Genomic DNA, 20,154 nt, shown 5'->3' with positions numbered 1-20,154 from the left:
AGGAGAGCTAACTTATGATCTGCCTAACTCACTGCTTATATCAATATACTATATTTTTCGTGTTTCTGCCTAAGTTAGCTGTGTGACTTAGGCAATTAAGGAGAGCTGACTTATGATCTGCCTAACTCACTGCTTATATCATTATACTGCCCTCTGTACATTATCTGAGTGCTTTTATATACATTTGCACATGCTCAAATCGTTTTTTTGTGTTTCTGCCTAAGTCAGCTGTGTGACTTAGGCAATTAAGGAGAGGAGATTCATGAGTTTTTAAATAAAATAAGAAATACATTTTATAGTATATTTTCTAACCCATTTGTTACAAATTCTTTCTCTTTATTGCTACTTTCTTTTTCTAAAATCATCAGTGTTAATTTTAATCTGAAGAGCTGATGCTATTAAATTTTGTTACTTAAAGGTAGCATTTTTTGTATATAGATGATATTGACAGCCTCATAACAAAAGTGTCTAAGTGATAACTTTTGTTTTGTTTTTCTGCCTAACTCACTGCTTATATCAATATACTATATTTTTCGTGTTTCTGCCTAAGTCAGCTGTGTTACTTAGGCAATTAAGGAGAGCTGACTTATGATCTGCCTAACTCACTGCTTATAGCAATATACTATATTTTTTGTGTTTCTGCCTAAGTCATAGTACAAGGATTTTTTCCAAAAATGGCAATTTTTCGACCCTTTTATTTTTCGATAAAACTGGTGTCTATGGTACTATAAGGTTATGATAAAGCAATATATGATCATATGGAGCAATTTTATAACATAATAATTGAATTTTAAAAACTTTATATTTTTGGCCATTTTTGGAAAAAATCCCTGTACTATAGGCTAGTACGGGGATTTTTTCTAAAAATGGCCATTTTTCGACCCTTTTATTTTCCGATAAAACTGGTGTCTATGGTACTATAAGGTGATGATAAAGCAATATATGATCATATGGAGCAATTTTATAACATAATAATTGAATTTTAAAAACTTGATATTTTTGGCCATTTTTGGAAAAAATCCCTGTACTATAGTACAGGGATTTTTTCCAAAAATTGCCATTTTTCGACCCTTTTATTTTTCGATAAAACTGGTGTCTATGGTACTATAAGGTGATGATAAAGCAATATATGATACTATGGAGCAATTTTATGACATAATAATTGAATTTTAAAAACTTGATATTTTGGCCATTTTTGGAAAAAATCCCTGTACTATCTGTGTGACTTAGGCAATTAAGGAGAGCTGACTTATGATCTGCCTAACTCACTGCTTATATCAATATACTATATTTTTTGTGTTTCTGCCTAAGTCAGCTGTGTGACTTAGGCAATTAAGGAGAGCTGACTTATGATCTGCCTAACTCATTGCTTATATCAATATACTGCCCTCTGTACATTATCTGAGTGCTTTTATATACATTTGCACACGCTCAGACCGTTTTTTGGGTTTCTGCCTAAGTTAGTGTCTATGGTACTAAAAGGTGATGATAAAGCAATATATGATCATAAAGAGAAATTTTATATCATAATAATTGAATTTTAAAAACTTGATATTTTGGCCATTTTTCGACCCTTTTATTTTTCAATAAAACTGGTGTCTATGGTACTACAAGATGATGATAAAGCAATATATGATCATATGGAGCAATTTTATCGCATAATAATTGAATTTTTAAAACTTGATATTTTGGCTATTTGGCAAATTTTGACCATTCGACCCTTCATTTTTCGACAAAACTGGTGTCTATAGTACTATAAGATGATGATAAAGCAATATATGATTATATAGAGCAGTTTTATCGCATAATAATTGAATTTTAAAAACTTTATATTTTGGCCATTTTTCGACCCTTTTATTTTTCGATAAAACTGGTGTCTATGGTTCTACAAGGTGATGATAAAGCAATATATGATCATATAGAGCAGTTTTATCGCATAATAACACGAATTGGCAAAATGTTGACCTTTTTATATTATGAAAAGGTCATGGCATGCACATTCCTCAGTGTTTTTTTTTTTGAAAAATGCCCAAATTTCAACAAATTTTCAATATTACATTCAAAAATATTAATTAATTTCAATGATTTTAGCAATAACAAGCTGAAAATATTAAACAGTCTTTGTATGTACTTCAAATGTAAAGATTAGTTTCCACTACAGATGCAACGCAAGGACGGAAGCAGCGAGTTGATCAATGGTAAGCCAATGGTCAAGGTAATCACTTGTGATTGATCAAATTAATTACATTTAAGCTTGCGTTCTTGCATTGCGTCCTAGTGAAAACCAGGCTAAAATGTGAAAACAATCTTCAACAATTATACAGAAATGGCAGGTCAACAGTGAAAGTTTTTTTTCTAGTGTACATTTTCTATCATCAGTCGCTACTGAAAACAAGAAATTGGAGCATGCATAGAACATGTCATGGAGCATGCATAGAACATGTCATGCACTGTTGACTGCCGATATCCTCATCTGTTTGCAACAGGGATTTTTAGCATTCCTTCTCCATTAACTAACTTAATAGGTTTGTTGTATTTTACGAAAATACTGCTAAAAGTAAATTAACTTCCCTAACATTGATTTAATAAATTAGTAAATTTTGAACATAATATTATTTGTATTTAAATATAATATTACACTACATTTATCATGTGACAAAAGCCTAAATAAAGTTTATTAACATTATTTTTAATTCCACTATGACTAAAGTTATATAATATGACTCTCTCTTTGCCAAATATACATCTGATGAGATTTTCTCATTGACGGTGGGAAATATACTAATTTGCTTTCTAGCAACACTTGTAGTAAAACATTACATCTACTTATTTTAAATGCATACACCTATTTATGAGTATTGGACTACATAAACTGCACGTAGTAAAAATTCCAGTTAAGCATTGAAATAGATGTGTTTGGTAGAAATATAACTTTGCTTGTTGCACGTTTAATTTAGTAACTTTCTAACTCAACATTAGTACCTTTATCTCTTGGTACATGAGGAGCAGGTAGCTTCAACGTCTGCGGTTCCACGCCCCAGATATCACGGGCATAATCGGTAATTGTACGATCACTAGAGAATTTTCCGGAAGCTGCGATATTTTTTATGCACATTTTAGTCCACTGGTCTGGGTCCTATTAGATACAAAAAAAAATGATATAATGAAATCAACAGTTTTTGTTATCATCTTTGTCATCATATTTCTTTCTAGTTATTAATATACCGTACATTAATTAATGTAAAATGTAAATTACTTGATAGAGTTTGCTGACTCGTTCTTGACACTTAACGTAATCATCAAAGTCGGCTAGTAACATAAACCTGAAAATAAAGTACCAACACCATACATTATTCCTCATACCAACATACAGTATGCATTGGTGTTGGTATGGGTGAAGATGTAAGGAGTGTTGAGATTTCACATCTTAAAGTCTATATATACTAGGGTCATACTTAGTGGTGTAAGGCTATGAACAATCACTGGCTAAACCCAGGGGCCCCTAAAACAGGCATTAAAATATGTCGAGTGTTGGAGGGCCACTGGTGATACTACATCATCAACGAATCAATCAACGAATCAATCTAACCTGTCATGATGTAGTAAAACATTAACGATATCTTTGAATGCGTCAGGCTCGTGGGCTGAGAAATAACCGTCTCTGATCTGATCTATAGCCAATTTCAATTCTGGATTTTTCTCGTAGTAATCTATTGAATGATAGCTGCAAATATAAGACAAAACATTATTTCAAGTTTTGCATGGTTAACAACATTTTACTTTCTTAATAAATTGCAACATTTTATTGTTTTATGTTGAAATGTTGTTTTAATCTTAATTACAAACTTTGTTTTATTTGTGAATTAAAACGTTAAAACGATTTCCAGTAAATCAATTATGAGTTTACGATTATAGACTTACGTAGGACGCCGTTCTTCCACTTCTTTTACCGTCATGCCAAAAATAAAGATATTCTCTTTTCCCATTTCTTCTCTCATTTCGACATTAGCACCATCCAATGTACCAATAGTAAGGGCTCCGTTTAACTGATTTAACAAAAAAAAACAAATAATGCATCAGACAATATCATGCTTTGGATATCAGGACGAAGGAGATGGTGATTTATACAAAGATAATATGCAGTTCTGTTTATTTTCAAGACTGTATTTGGTGGATTTAACATTCACTCTTTGCTGATAAAGGACAGTAGCCTTATCAATTGCTTATCAATCATACCAGGGAGATGTAATCTCCCTGATTATACTCACCATAAACTTCATGTTTCCTGTCCCAGAAGCCTCGGTACCAGCAAGTGAGATTTGTTCAGAAAGATCTGAAGCAGGTATCACTAAATTAAACATAATAACAAAATAGTTTCAAAATACAAATACATATAATCATCATATTTGTGTTAAAAACAGGGTGAAGATTTAAATAAGATATATATTTATTTATTCAATAATTTTTGGAAATTTGCTTTCTTTTGCATTGTCACATTAAAATACTTAAAATATATGATATCATAAAAACAGTTAAATACATAATACAGTAAAATTAATTACAAATGATTTAAGTAATAATCACAGTGGAACCTGATTAAAATCAAATGATGCCTATATTGCCAAACTATATTTAGATATAGTATTAATCTAAATTCTAATTTAATTACCTTTTTCTGCAAGTGACACTCTATAGTTTTCTAGGAATATGATCTTGAGTTTTTCTCCTACAATTGGGTCGTTGTTGACTACTCGTGCAATACAGTTGATGAGATAAATAATCTGCTTGGCCATGTGGTAGCCTGGGGCAGCTTTGCCTCCAATCATTATGGTACGAGAAACAAAACTACCACTAGGATTGCTTTTGATACCTGAAAAAGTGTTTCATTTTTAATTATTTGAATTGTTTTTATTTGAATATGTCCAAGCACTTAACTTGCAAAGATAGAAATAAAATCACATCACATGAGAAGAAACAATTGTTGTAGAGCTGTTTTAGTCAGATAGACTTAGGCATGGCAGGGGGTGTTGAGCATTTTAATATACTATCTAGTCTTCTGTAGGTATGATTTATCTATTGTAAATGTAAATATATGTAAATGTATGTAAATATCCTCAAGCTTAACTGGAAACTGAGGAAATTTAGGTTAGGCCCTCTACAGACATACAGCAACCAGCAGTGCAGCAGTTCTAGTGTTTACAGGATTATATCCAAAATGACAAAAATGAATTAGAAGGAAACATTAACGTACGATTATAAAGAACAATCATGTGTAACGCATTCATTAGTTGACGTTTGTATTCATGAATCCGTTTTACTTGCACATCAAACATTGAATCAACGTTGATCTGAACACCATTCTGCTTTTGTAGGTATTCAGCTAACTTCATCTTACTTTCCTGGAAAAGCGAACGTGAAATGTAAAGATTACCAATCATCCAATTTTCAGTTATCTCAGAAGAAACTGAGTTTAAAGTTTGAGTTTTTAGTCAGTGGCATAACACATGTGACAAATTGGACTGCTCATGCTCTGAGACCCCTGTGTTTAGCCAGTGATCGCTCATAGCCGTTATGCTGCGGGTTGGTGTGATGATGTGGTAATTCACTCTAAAACATCTTAAATGTAGTAAGTTTTTGTAGTAATCTGTTGATTATTTGTACAGTATCCTTTAGACAGTGTTATTAATGAAATGATCTCTTACTTGCTTAACTTTGCGTACAGCTTTGCAGAATTCTGCATTGTCCACAAAACTAAGTAGTTCTCGTAGCTTGTACAAGTCTGTTGTCCACTCATCACCAATTTTCTAAAACATAACAGAAAGACAATAATGGCCCAAATCAACATCAAAGATATTGAATAGTTAAATATGAGGAAACTTGCAAAAAACAAAGTTGGCAGGGATTTAACCTATGACCTCAATATAGTCAACTTTGAATCATACTTTTATGCTAATAAGTTAGATGATTATCGTGAGGTTCAAGCCCAAGTAAGCAAAAGTACCAAAATGTAAATTGCTGTAAAAAAGTGTCAGAACTGAAAGACATTTTGCAAAACAACAAAACAAACGTTTTTTTAGTTACAATTAATTGATATTATACTGACCTCTGCAATGATGTCAGAAAGACCTGGATTGCAGAGCAGAAGCCATCGCCGTGGCGTGATACCGTTCGTCTTGTTCTGAAACTTTTCCGGTGTTATATCATAGAAATCCTTAAATCTGTAATTAAAAAAAATAATTCCTTAATGTTCTTCGCCTGGTATTTTAGAGCCAACTACCAAACGTAGACACCATTTTACGGTCACAAAATGTTGTTTTAGAATACTATTGGTAAACATTTGACCATTACGGTAAAATAAATGTTGGTGCGAGGAGAGTTTGTTTGATGGTTACCACCGGTCATTATATCGTTGCAGTAAGTTCTACAACAATAATACCTATTTCTACTATCACTACATTTCTAAACCAATATTATAGTAAGTGTTTTAAGTTGAGGTGTGTTGATAAGAGTCAGTACAATATTCAATAAAAACACATTGCCTTACACTTGTGTTCGAATGATTCCCGAGTGAATTTCTGCGACTCCATTTATGGCGTGCGATCCGACGATGGAAAGATGAGCCATGTTGATACACTTGACTGGGGATTCTTCTATGATTGACATTCTACGAACTCTATCCATATCGCCAGGATACTTGTCCGACACATTCTGATTGGACGAAAAAACATGAACATCTTTTAAAATTAAGAAAATAAATTGTACATTATTCAATCAGTTACCATATTTGTCCCATTGAAGTCAAGCAAGATTTAAGTTTGATACTTGATATAAGAAAGATAAATAATGAACAATAAAATCAAAGAAAACTAGCAATTACCAAAAGTCTAACTTACAGCTAAGTGTTTTGAGTTGATCTCAAAAATAATTTGAAGATGCCTTGGTAGAACTTGGTTCATCATATCAACTGGCCAGCGTTCCAATGCCTCGGGTAAGATTGTATGATTGGTGTATGCACAAGATCTAACGGTTAGGTCCCAAGCCTGTCAGTGGAAGAAAACAAGAAATGTGTTATTTGACACAGGATGTTGAGTTGCAGCTTGGTGGTTTGAATGCTCAGCTACTGACAATCCTGAGTACTTGGTTCAAATCCTGCCGTATTCAATTTCACTCCTTGTTTGTTTTTGTACTGTGAAATGTATAACCATCTCTCTGAAAGAGGACAGTCACTCCTGCCAATCTGACAAGAAAGTTTGACGTGGAAAAAGTAAAACACAATCAAACTGACCTTATCCCATGTTAACCCTTCAATGTCCATAAATATCCTCATTAGCTCAGGAATTGCCAAAGCTGGATGCGTGTCATTCAGCTGTATGGCAACCTATAAGATAATTTTAAAAGAAAAACATTTATTTTGAACACATTAAAACAAGCACAGATAAAAACATCAGACACTGAATGATTATAATCCAGTACACCATACCTTGTCGGGGAAAGTATCAAAACTTGTGCGCACTGGATCACGACATCCAAAACGAGAAGACTTGAAGCGACGAATGATGTCCTGTAGCGTGGCTGCCACCATGAAATACTCTTGTTTAAGGCGGAGTTCTTTCCCTTCAAAAAACTTAAATTTAAAGCATAAAATTATAGCCTTTACTATCAGAAATAAGAAATAAAATAATTACATACATAAGCAAAATTAAAGCATTCTAAACCTATAAATTATCAATAGAAAGGAGTATGTAATAATAAATTGTAAAACACAATATATTCTTACGTTATCGTTGGGGTAGAGAACACGAGAGATATTTTCGGCAATGTTACGATCACAAACAGCTTGGATATAGTCACCATCATTGACTAGGTATCAAGAAACATAAACAGAATTATCACACAATATTACACTATACAAGATGATCTTTCTAATGTAAAAGTATTATGCTTGTGAATGCCACACCCTTGGAATTGGAGTATGCAACAACTTTGCTTAAAAAGTAAAACATGAGGATAAATAATAAAAGGATAGTTGAATGTATTCAGTAAGGTTACAATAAGAGTAAACTTATAATAATAAGTATAAACTTACAGAAACTTAAATTGAAACTGTTAGGAGATTTAGCAGACCATAGACGCATGGTGTTTACAGTGTTGTTATGGTAACCAGGTGTTGGACTGTCATAAGGCATCGCAAACACAATCTAAAATGAAACATGTCACATCATTTCAAGACGGTCTGCATTTTCATCAAATGCCTTATTATGATATTGATTCTCACTTGTAATTTTGATGGTTATTATACAATCTAAAATATATTGTTAAAAATCACAAGAAAAGTGTTAATAATTTGTTTTCTTAATGTTTTTCTGAAAGGTAATTTAATAGGATAATGCCCCAGGGTGGGGGCTAAACTAAGACCAGGATAGGATAATGCCCCAGGGTGGGGGCTAAACTGAGACCAGGATAGGATAATGCGCCAGGGTGGGGGCTAAACTGAGACCAGGATAGGATAATGCATCAGGGTGGGTCTTAACCGAGACCAGGATAGGATAATGCGCCAGGGTGGGGCTAAACTGAGACCACGATAGGATAATGCATTAGAGTGGACTTGTCAACATGTGTTTATATATCAAGGTAGGCTCATTAAACTTACCTTGGTGTCAACCCATTTTACTTTCCCATCTTTATGTTCAATTCTTCCATAGAAATTGATGGGAATCATGTATTCAGGACGAGCTTTCTCCCAAGGGTTGCCATATCTCAGCCAATCATCTGGTTCCTCAATCTTTTGAAATAAAGTGAAACAACATATGGAAATACTGTATATATGAAAAACTAAAGAGAATGTTGTAAGCACAGTATTGTACAGATTTTAATATGGTAAAGAATCATAATGAGAGTAAGATTTTAGTCATCTAAGTCATCTCTGTAGCAAGAAGCAAAAAAGAACTTGAAATAAGAAATAAGAAATATTGCACACTATAAGCTGTTAGTGATCTGTCTACACTATCAAATTTTATGTTACAAATATAATGTGGCCAAATATGGACATGATGATGTCATATCACTACCATATTTGGGCACATCACACTTTTTTTGTCAAACTAGTTTGATAGTGTAGACAGAGCTTTATTAGTGATAATCTGTGCATTCTAGTACCCATTTATATTGTGAATGTGAAAAGAAACAAACGTATTCTAAATGCTAAATGGAATTTATATTGTTTGTAAGTAATAAACAAGTTCTGATTTCAATAGTTGTGGTACAGATAATCTATTCTAATTAAAGCCTTAAAATTAATATTCTTACTTGTCTGCCATCTTTTATTTTTTGACTGAAGATTCCATAATCATATCGGATGCCATACCCATATGCAGCAAGACCAAGCGTTGCCATGGAGTCGAGAAAACATGCTACAATTATGTCCAGCAAAAGATATGAATAAATGTCAAACATGCTTAAGAATTATTAAGCTCTCTCTACACTATCAAACTTGTGACAACAAAACAATGATGTCATATCACTACCATATTTAAGCATATCACTACCATATTTGGGCACATCATACTTTTTTGTCAAACTAGTTTGATAGTGTAGACAGAGCTTTAAATAAATAATATTAGTAGATTTCAATCAATGGATTCGCTTTCATCACAAATAGCATGGAAACGCAAAACAACATTTGTATTAAAAAGAACTGAACAATAATGAATTACCTGCCAACCTTCCTAGGCCGCCGTTGCCAAGCCCTGCATCCTCTTCTATTTCTTCCAGTTCTTCTATATTTAGACCAAGCTGTAAACAGACAAACAAAATGTGTTGATTATTGTTATGTCAATACTTAAATTAAATCATTTTTTATTTTCAAATATTGATAATAATTCGTCATACAGATATTATTAATAATAATAATAATAATTTATAAATAAATTGACAATTGAACATAATTAATAATAACGAATAATTACCTGATACATAGCTTCATCGCACTCACTTTGAATGCCCAGATTGACCATAGTGTTGGTCAGTGTCCGGCCAATATAGTACTCCAAAGACAAGTAATATATCCGCTGAAATAAAGCAAAACATAACATTAGCATGACTCCCTGGTAAAGTGAATCTCGGTCGAACATTTGGTTGTATCCTCATTTTAAAATTCGGAGGCGACTTATTAATTTAAAGGAGTATATTTAGGATGTACAGAGTAACCCATCTACCATGGTACTTGATAAGGCAAGCCATATTTATAGAAGTTGTTTCTTCCGCTTAAAAATGATTGATGGGAAGGAAGAGGCGGAGCGGGTTCAATATGTTATCACCTTTACTTTCGAATACTTTCGTTAGTAGCAGCATCCTATTCCAGTAATTGCTTTGTATGTTGTTAGTAGACCTATGCAACAGCATCCTTTTTCAGTAATTGCATTGTACAGTATTTATAGGCCTATATGTAATGTCCAATTTTCAAGGTACTCTCCTCAAGGCTCCATAATTTTTTGCAAATAATATTATTGGTCGGCCTACATTTTTTAATTGTACATAAAAAAATACAGGGCAAGGCTGAAATTACTGAATGATTGACAAAATATAACAATAGAATTATATCTACACTACGGACATAGAAAAAAAAATTAAACACTCCATTGATTATTACAACCTATGGTAAACGACTTAACAAAGAAACCTATTGTTTATCAGTTTTTGTCAAAAATTTGACAAACTTTCAATTTTATTTACTCTAAATATACAAAAAAAAGCTTATTAAAACCTTCTTCAGTTATCTGTCGAAATATTAAATAGCTCGCTCCCTCTCCCCCTTTTTTTTGCTCTCTTAATTTTGTTAAATATTTCATATTTTAATTGATTTAACTAATAATTTATGGATGTCATTCGAACTTATAACACAGTAAGTATACATACTGAATCTAAACAAAATAGATAAGAATATAATGTAAAGAAATACATAATATGTACATCACATATCGTACATTATATTGTAACTGCAAGAAAGTCAACTATGGTATTTTAATCAATGCAGAATGACCTCAAAACTATTTGAACTATAACCTTTGATGCAAGTGACATTATATAAAGTTCACATTTTATCTGATGTTCAATCATGTGTATCATAACGATGGCCAATGGATATTTTACTACGAATAATAATGTAAAAATAATAATAATGTAAAAAGTAATATGTCATAATGTATGTAGAAACAGGGAATTATACGTCCCTGGTAAAATTATAAACCAATTCATTGTGCACTGAAGCATAGCATAAGTCACAATTGATAAAATACAGCATTAAGCAAGTTATATAATATTATGATGTATTCTATGTTATGTTACATTACATTTTGGTACATAACAATTATTCACCAAAATTTAACAAATCTTATGATTAAAAATTGATATTAACTATCTGTGGCATAACTTCCGGCCCTGTTTGATAACTTATTTCTCCATGATTAAACAGATTGTAATTGAAACATCAGCAATACCTTAGGGTCTTGTACGTCATAATGTTGCAGGGTACGTATCCAACGCCCGGCCATACTGTCAAAAACTGTATTCGCCAACGCCAAATAGAAATCAACCTTTGTACCGGTGTTACGATCTTTCATTAGTGAATAGTGCAAATGCCGATTGAATGCGGATTTCATTTCCGCGATGTCTTCTTCTTGCGCAAAACCCTGCAAGGATACTTGGCGGCTAAACCGATCGTGACATAGTAAGACATCTTTGTCGGCCATGTTTTGCGAAAGGTAGTAGTAGAATCCAGGAATGACAGTGAGTAAGCACGGAAGCAAATAGGATCTACTGTACCTGGAAATATTCCACTTCCTATACATGACAGTGCATTCCATAACTGTCATTGTTGCCTAATCAAGTTGAAATAATAATAACAATCCTGTTCAACCTTCAAACACTAAACTATAGAAAATCGATGAATCTGCATTAAATCATTTAAAACTGAGATTACAGATTAAGTTTTTAACTAGCCCGGTTAACACATATTTATTTTACGTTAGCCTTTATCTTTGTAGTATTTTATTTCTTTTCAATTTTATTTATTTGTTTTGACAAAAAATGTGTGGGGTTCTAAATAGACATTGAAGCTCTTTCGTAAACAAGAAGTCCTGTGGTAATTGAAAACAAATTGATTGAAGTTTACAACAAAAACAGAAACATTCATTGAATATTGTGAAAGAAATTAGCATTTCGATTGGAAATTTCATCCAAAAACTATTCGTAAATAAACGGCAATAAGATACAGCAAATGGCAACACAGTCAATGCGAGCAGTAGTAGTTGGCAAACTATAGGTTAATTAGTTACCACGCTACATACCTATACATATATTATCAGACAGATTTCATTAGTGAGAAGTTTCTTAGCAAGACGCCGGAGTGAATTATTTAGCAACAACTGTGGATACCAATAAATAGTACAGGACAGGGTATGTGTAAAATGTGTATTACAAGTAAGCTGTTGGTTGTCGTACTCGTAATTCCAAATGTAATCTTCTTTATGTGCCGTATTGTCGTGTTAATGTTACCAAGAATGGATTTATCTCAAGTATTTGTCTTCTTTTTAATAATTGTGTTGTTAAAGATAATTCTATTGATCTCTTTTTTGACCGTTATAATTGTTTTTGTAATAAAATTAGTAAAATTCTATAATTTTGTATTGTTAGATTTTAAGATTTATATATATTTATATGTTAAAGTTTATTCCATTCTGTAAGGGGCGGGTTTCCCGCTGTTGAATGAGTTTGAATAAAATAAAATACTATAGGCCTATAATAGTATAATTTATTTGCTTCATTTGTATTTTTATTAATTTGTAATTATGTGAAAGACAAATTTATTTACAAAAGAAGATTTATCATCAGGGATTTATTTATTTATTTAACAAATATGTTCATTAAAAAAAATGTCTGCAAAAATGTTTTACATATTTATTTTACACAATTACACAATATTATGAGATTAACACAAGCATTTAAAGGCATATTATCTCAGACCTTCTCACACACATGATTTTTATAACAATAAGGTTCAACAAATTAATAACAAACCTTAGGGTCATGTTCATAATAATGTTGTTGAGTACGAATCCATCTTCCAACCAAATGATCATGCACTGTATGAGCAAGGGCCATAAAGAAATCCCGAGATGTCGCAACATTCCGATCTTTTACCAGCGAACAATGAAGATGGCGATTAAATGTGTCTTTAAATGCTACCACATCATCCAACTGAGCTATATGCCGCACGCTAATCTGGCCTCGCTTCTGGACGTCTACTTCATCTGTAGCTGCCATCTTCTTGGTGAGTAAGTTATGTGTGTGTGTGGGACTCAAGACCGCATCATCCTCTTATGTTAATGAGACAAACGGCACCAAACTTAATTCAGGGACCTCCTCTTAATATTGAGGGCAGTCTATTCATTTCTTAAATACTACTTGTATTAAAGGCTTATTAAGGTTTATCGCAAATAGCGTGCCTGATGCATGATTGGAAGGAATTAGAAGCAACAGCACCACAGAATTTAATAAAAACTTTTTTTATTAGGCCTAGGTTATATTATTATTAAATATTATTATAATATATTTCCTTCCCATCATGCATTACACACAATATTTTTGATAACGCTTATGTAGCATAATAATACCCTTTGATAATTACATTTTAAAATGTCAATAAATAAACAATAAATAAATTGATCATCATTGCACTGTTGCAGTGAGTCTATTATTGACAGTATTGTATTCCCAAAATGTAACCGTATGTTTATACAGCCTCTCTAACTCAATAAATCAGTTTTTAAACCTGTTTTTTACCTGTACGACTCGTATAATAAGCCTAATCAATTTAAATGCCTACCTTTGGATCTTTTTCATAATAGTGCTGTTGAGTTCTTATCCATCGGCCTACCAAGTGATCGCGCACACTGTGTGCGAGGGCTATGAAAAAATCCCTGGAGGTGGCTACGTTTCGGTCCTTTACTAGCGAGTAATGAAGATGACGATTAAATGACTTTTTTAACGTAGTCACATCTTCAACCTGTGCTATACCACGAACACTTATCTGTTTTCTCCGTTCAAAATCAGCTTCGTCTAAAGCTGCCATTTTGTTCCAGTATTTAATAACTAAACTTCGAAAACAATGAAGCCGGTGCCTGTTGAAATGCACGTACCTCGATATCGGTTCAGAAGGTAAACAATGATTATGATAAATAGAGGGCGGCATTTATATTTTTCATAATAACTGTACATAATCTGCATATCATGCAGAAAGTTCCGGGTTCGAATCTCGGTTGTGGATTTCCTCATCTTTGTCAATTCAAATTAATTAACTAAAATTCAGTTCACACAGAGAAGTGGGGGGAGGGGGGTTAGAATTAATGTTCTGTGCCTAATGTACACTTTTAATATTATTTATAATTTCATAAATCATAATGGATCTATCAAGCTTCCTACATCAAAGAGAAACAAACAACCAAAATAAGAATCAAACAGAAAATAATATAATAATTTATTGTTTATTAATAGTAGGCATGTTTCCATTAATTTTAAAGGCCATTACCATAAGTGTATCAGATGATATTTAATATCAACATTTAAGCTCAAGAAATTGTTTTGATAAATTAACGGCTATTTTAAGAACTTCGCATGTATTGAAAGTTTATGAGTAACACTAGTTAAACCATTAAGAAACATTTTATTCAAACGATTCGAAGGCGTCTAATTAATAATAATAATATTTATAACAAAACTAATTAATAATGGTAAGATGATAAAAGAAATATAACAACTACTTTTAGTACGTAAATAATATCAAATCTTAACTAAATGTACTCAGAATACCTGTCCAGTTTTGTCCATATAGTTTGTTCGTACAAGGATGGGGGCCTAAATCTAGTGTATTTGTGTGAGATTCTCTTAAAATAAATACAATTTTTGTTTTCGATTCATTAGTCGAACTGTTAAAAAAATGTATTGCAATCATATACGATATTTAACCTGGTCCAATGACAGATTCATTCCATACAAAGTTTCCTTAAAGCGAAATATACTATCCCAAAATAACGTTTATTTATTTTTACATATTGCTCTAAAATCATCTATGAAAATTTAGTGTAACCAGCAGATGATGACATCATAGGATGTCCTTCTGGTTCGCTGTAGCCCTGTCTTTGTCGAACTCGACGATAACCAATTACGCCGGCTATGATAGCTACGAGGCATATACAGCCCCCGATTACAGACACGGCCACGATTGCTCCGTTAGACGAGGATGATGAATCATCCACTGCCATGGTGTCGAAGGAATTGGCGGAAAAGGTAGCACTACCGCTGTTGGTGCTGGTGACAAAGTACTGATTCTGAAAGACAGGATAATCGTTCATAATAAAATAGTTTAACAGAAACAGAAAAGGCTTAACCGATTATGATAATGATGACGTAATTGTCTTACCTCTGATGGACAGTATATTTCTGCTCCTTCTAGTGAGTAGCTTGAACCAAGATTGACAGCGGTTCGTAGGTCTGTCGGCTTGCCTTTGATGCTTGAAAACTATTTTAAAATAAAAGAATATTTATCAGTAGCTGTAAAAAATTGGAGCGCCGTTTATTGACTGCTTGACGAAATAGACCATTAGGAGAAAGTAGTATAAGGGCAATTGATTCAGTTACGTTGCAAGACACATTTTGTTCCGCCAGTTATCAAGCTTGGGTTCCCACTGGAAACGCAACACAATGACGATGAGACGCAACGCAAGCGAGAGTTGATCAATGACAAGCGACAGTTCCAAAAATCCATCCATCAATTTTTCTAATTTGTTATCGCTCTGAACTGATCCTTTAAATCGAAATGCCGATGTTGTATTGAACTTACCATGCTGCGCCACAGGCCCATTGCGTATACAGCTTGTCCTTTCTTGTTAAGGTTGATACAATCTTGTGACATCAGTGACATTTCTACACTTTTATCCTGTAATAAATTATTATGTTATGATAAATGTCATTTTTATGCGCATCATAATCATCATCGTCGTCATCATCATTATCACAAAAACATTCTAATCATTTAATATATTTTGTTAACATTTCTTATCAATTCGATTTTTGGTCGATGTAGTTTATCCTCTTTGACAAGATAATTTGAATATAGTGAAATGTTTTTCCATAATGGAAGCATTTTATTGGTCAATAGCTGCACGTGGTACTTACCGCCACCTGGTTCTGAAGGTACGGTTGAACCACAACTGTGAAATCATTTTTCTCATAACGACCAGTTTCAATCAGACTGTTGAGTAGGTCCTATAAAACAAAAGCAACATGTACTAATACTATAACTACTCTTAACAGACATAAACGAACGTAATTCCATTCCGCATTGCGTAACTACTTTACGATGATTTAAATTAAATAAATGTGATCAGAGCCATGGCTCTAAATGTGATATTTATAGTACGCCCTCTATAGCGGCACACAAAACTGGTTGTGTGAGGTTTTTTGACAAAATAGTCAACAATTGTCGTTTGGTATTATTTAATGTCTTTTTAATCAATAGTACCTGGTATTTCTCCATAGCTGTATGAACCTGCGCCACAATCTCGGTACCAGCGGTTACACACGGACACGATTTCCTGGTGAAGAAAACAATAGTGTTGTTAATTGATGTAGAAGCCCCGGATGTTGTTTTTTTTTTTCAAACAAATACATGAAATGAAACGTGTTGAAAGTGAAAGTTCTTTTTCTATGTGATTTATGGTACTTATATCTAGGCAGATGTATTGTTAAGTTCTAATGATATTGTATTGAAGCGAGCTAATTGAATAATGGTACGGAAAATGGTGGTCAGCATGCTTGGTTACGATCACAGGGTCGTGGGCTCAAATCTTGAGTGACAATAATAATTTGAACCTTTTTAAAAACTGAACTCACATATAAACAGTGGTGCAAACGGATCCCTGACTAGCTATTGTACTCAGATCATGCGGATTCACAGTCGACACGATGTTGATAAACACTCTTGGCATCTGCATAATCAATTACGATAACATTAATAATCATAATAATAATAATCAAACATATATATAGCGGTAATTCTAAAAAGATAATCAAAGGCCCATTGTATCCTTTATGTGACAATAAAATATGATGTGCCCATAGACATGATGTCATATCACTACCATATTTTGGCATATTACTACCATATTTGGATATTTTAATTTTAACAGACTGTAGCCTAGAAATGTAAAGACGATTTTAATACAGGCGTACTGGAATATCAATATATATATATAACTAAAATTAAATTAATTACAAATGTTTTGTTTTACCTCGTCCATCAACAGCTCCAGCGCTTCATACATTGCCGAAATAAAGTCTGAGGACGTTGCATCGTCTTTATCCACACAATAATTACAAAAGTCATTGCCACCGACAAGTATCGTTACCATCTTCCAATCCTGTTCGTAGTTAATCCGTTTATCGGACTTCATCATGTCGATTAATTCAGCCGCTTGACAGGCTAGCTCACTTCGAAAAAGACAATAACCAATAGTAAATAACATTTTATTTTATTAAATTGTTATTTGCAAATAAACATGGTCTTAAAGCTCTCGCTACATTATCAAACTTTATGTGATAAAAAATGTGGCCATATATGGACATGATGATGTCATATCACTACCATATTTGGCTATATTACTACCATATTTGGGTATATTACTACCATATTTGGGCATATCACACTTTTTTTTGTCAAACTAGTTTGGTAGTGTACACAGACGGGTAAATCGTTGTATAGCAGGGAATAGGAACGCTATCAACGCGTTTCTCCAATATACCACTAGAAACGATCAATAAACGCTAAACAATTTACTTGAGTCTTGCACCAGTTTCGGCTACGTTAAGCCCTATAGAGCGTTCCGTTGAAAAGCCTACGAGTGATGGGTTGAACTTTTTCAGAATGTCTGTTGGTCGAAAGAAAGAAAGAAGGCTGTATATAATGTTTTTTAACTATATATAAACTATAAATATAATTGGTGGTTTCACTATAATAAGAATAAGGATGTCTAATAATGATTGAATTGACATTATAATAATGTTGATAATGAATATGAAAAGCAACTTACTTGGTAATGTCACTATTGTTTCAACGTTGTCTTGACCACCAGCTCTGTAACACAAAATACATAATTGAATTGTATTAAAATTACATTTTAAAATTGTCCTCGTTATACCAGTCTCACTTCTAGAAGAGGCCCACATTACAAACTGAATACAAGAATATTAGTTTAGGTTCTGAGGACTGTTTACTTAATATTAGTAAAAAGATAAATATTATGGCACATATGGCGTTTCAAAAATCATAAACATAAAAAGACTTGGAACAGAATAGAATAATATATGTAGGCCTATGGTTATATATCGACTATATAGCATGAGTATCGCTGTACTTACAAAAAGCTTAATTCTCGGTATTCCGTTAATGTATCTAAAATGCTATCGGAACCTGCACTACTCCCGGCCTGCATAACAAAATAAAAATAACATTTAATCTCCATTTTATTCAAAATCGTATATTCCAGGGGTTTTCTTCAATTCTACAATACTGTACACTTCATCATTTTTATGAGAATTTAGGAGATTGAAAGTTCTCTAATATCGGTCCCCTAGGCCTCCTTATCACCATTTAGTTCCCCGTATTTGACTTACAGTTATTCCATCACCAATCGCTCCTATCACTTTGATATCACTTGGCCTGAGTTCGTGTACTGACGTAGGAATTTTATCACTTTTAAATACTTCACAATTGCACGGTACGCCAGTGGGTTCCGAAGACTACATCAAAATAAAGAAAATGATAATTTATCCCATGAATTTTAAAACATAAAATAATATATATTTAAAACCTAACAAACTTAAAGTACTGAAATATGATTAACGAAATAAATATCAAATATGATTAACAAAATAATTATCAAATAATTATTATCATTAATTGTAATAAATACCAAAATAATAGCTAATTATGTGAACTGAATAGATTGATTAGGTTGGTTATTCATACACATTGTGACGTGTGTTTAATATTCAGATGATGGTAGCAGTTTGTTTTGATAAGCAAATTTATATAATTATGAATAAAGTAGGTAGGTAGGGCTATGCTTCACGTCAGTTCAGCTTCCAACATAAGTCTTCAATTTATACAATTCGATGCTTATTCAGTGTCAAACAATATGAACATTTTAATATTGTAATGTCTCAGGGTATGTCTCAGGGTATGTCTCAGTTGAACACAATACGGATTGGCTAGTGACGATAATTTTAAATGAAAGTAAAATGTATTTCTCTCGAATCAAATAAAATGGTAAAGCAAAGCACAAGCGATCCATTGCGTCGTAATTGGTCAAATTAAGCGTGGTTCGCACTACCGACGCTACGCAAGGACGTACGCGCAAGGACGTACGCGCAAGGACGTACGCGCAACCAATGACAAGCCACTGTTATAATAATATAATATAATAATCCACCGCTTGTGATTGGTCAAATCCCTTACGTTGCGTTACGTCGCAAGTAAAAACCAAGCATGACAACGAACCAAGTTTATTATAGGTTTTATTTTTTACTAGGCCTACATAATCTATGTGGTTTTCATTTCAAGGTGGGAGCCAATAATGAAATTGTAAATCTTACTGTATCTACTCTAGAGTCATCACAGTCTTCTGATGAAATATACTCTGCTAAACGGTTAATCATGTTTTTATCTGCATCTGTAAAACAATCAAACCGATTTTCATTCTTTTATCTTTACTTTCAAACACTATGCCTACAGAACGATCATTATTTCTTACAACTATCAAATTCAAAATTAAAAAAAAAAAATCTACATTAATTTGAAAAAAAAATAAAAATTAACAAAATATAACTTACTCTCGAGTGAAATAGAGTGAGCTTCCACCATTAAAATAGCAAAGAGTACACACTTAAGCATAGTAGCCATGTTTAGTCAAACTGTGCTACAGTAAAGTATCTATGTCTAGTAGCTTCGTCTAAACGCCAGTGTGGTCCGCGCCGTCGTCGTCTTTACAAATACACCCGTATAAATATATTTATTAAACGAAGGCGAGGTTTTCATGTGAC

General features: G+C 32.9%; 2 protein-coding genes across 3 annotated transcripts; both read right to left on the bottom strand.

The window, feature by feature from the left end:
- Positions 1-1,548: 1,548 nt before the first annotated feature.
- LOC140060017 (glycogen phosphorylase, brain form-like) lies at positions 1,549-14,167 on the bottom strand. 2 transcript variants are annotated; one of them, XM_072106050.1, is made up of 20 exons: positions 13,883-14,167; positions 9,966-10,067; positions 9,714-9,792; positions 9,307-9,410; positions 8,651-8,782; positions 8,087-8,198; positions 7,778-7,860; positions 7,481-7,624; positions 7,286-7,378; positions 6,894-7,040; positions 6,545-6,708; positions 6,104-6,218; positions 5,703-5,804; positions 5,252-5,399; positions 4,670-4,870; positions 4,269-4,348; positions 3,922-4,046; positions 3,590-3,724; positions 3,257-3,323; positions 1,549-3,136 (listed from the first exon to the last, which is right to left on the bottom strand). In XM_072106050.1, the coding sequence occupies exons 1-20, from the start codon at positions 14,126-14,128 to the stop codon at positions 2,954-2,956; spliced, it is 2,562 nt and encodes an 853-aa protein (XP_071962151.1). In that variant the 5' UTR covers positions 14,129-14,167; the 3' UTR covers positions 1,549-2,953. The 2 variants fall into 2 exon arrangements, with proteins under 2 accessions (XP_071962151.1, XP_071962152.1); XM_072106051.1 differs by lacking the exon at positions 13,883-14,167 and adding an exon at positions 13,075-13,332.
- A 365-nt stretch (positions 14,168-14,532) lies between these two features.
- LOC140059820 (phospholipase B1, membrane-associated-like) lies at positions 14,533-20,112 on the bottom strand. Its single transcript, XM_072105753.1, has 13 exons — positions 19,945-20,112; positions 19,708-19,784; positions 18,727-18,852; positions 18,472-18,539; positions 18,144-18,187; positions 17,891-17,981; positions 17,346-17,544; positions 16,948-17,042; positions 16,577-16,649; positions 16,231-16,320; positions 15,896-15,991; positions 15,476-15,574; positions 14,533-15,383 (listed from the first exon to the last, which is right to left on the bottom strand). Exons 1-13 carry the CDS (start codon positions 20,012-20,014, stop codon positions 15,123-15,125), a joined length of 1,389 nt encoding a protein of 462 aa, XP_071961854.1. The 5' UTR covers positions 20,015-20,112; the 3' UTR covers positions 14,533-15,122.
- Positions 20,113-20,154: the final 42 nt, after the last annotated feature.

This window comes from Antedon mediterranea, chromosome 10 (genome assembly GCF_964355755.1).
Source record: "Antedon mediterranea chromosome 10, ecAntMedi1.1, whole genome shotgun sequence".
Classification (NCBI taxonomy): domain Eukaryota; kingdom Metazoa; phylum Echinodermata; class Crinoidea; order Comatulida; family Antedonidae; genus Antedon; species Antedon mediterranea.
This window is presented reverse-complemented; position numbering and strand designations above follow the sequence as displayed.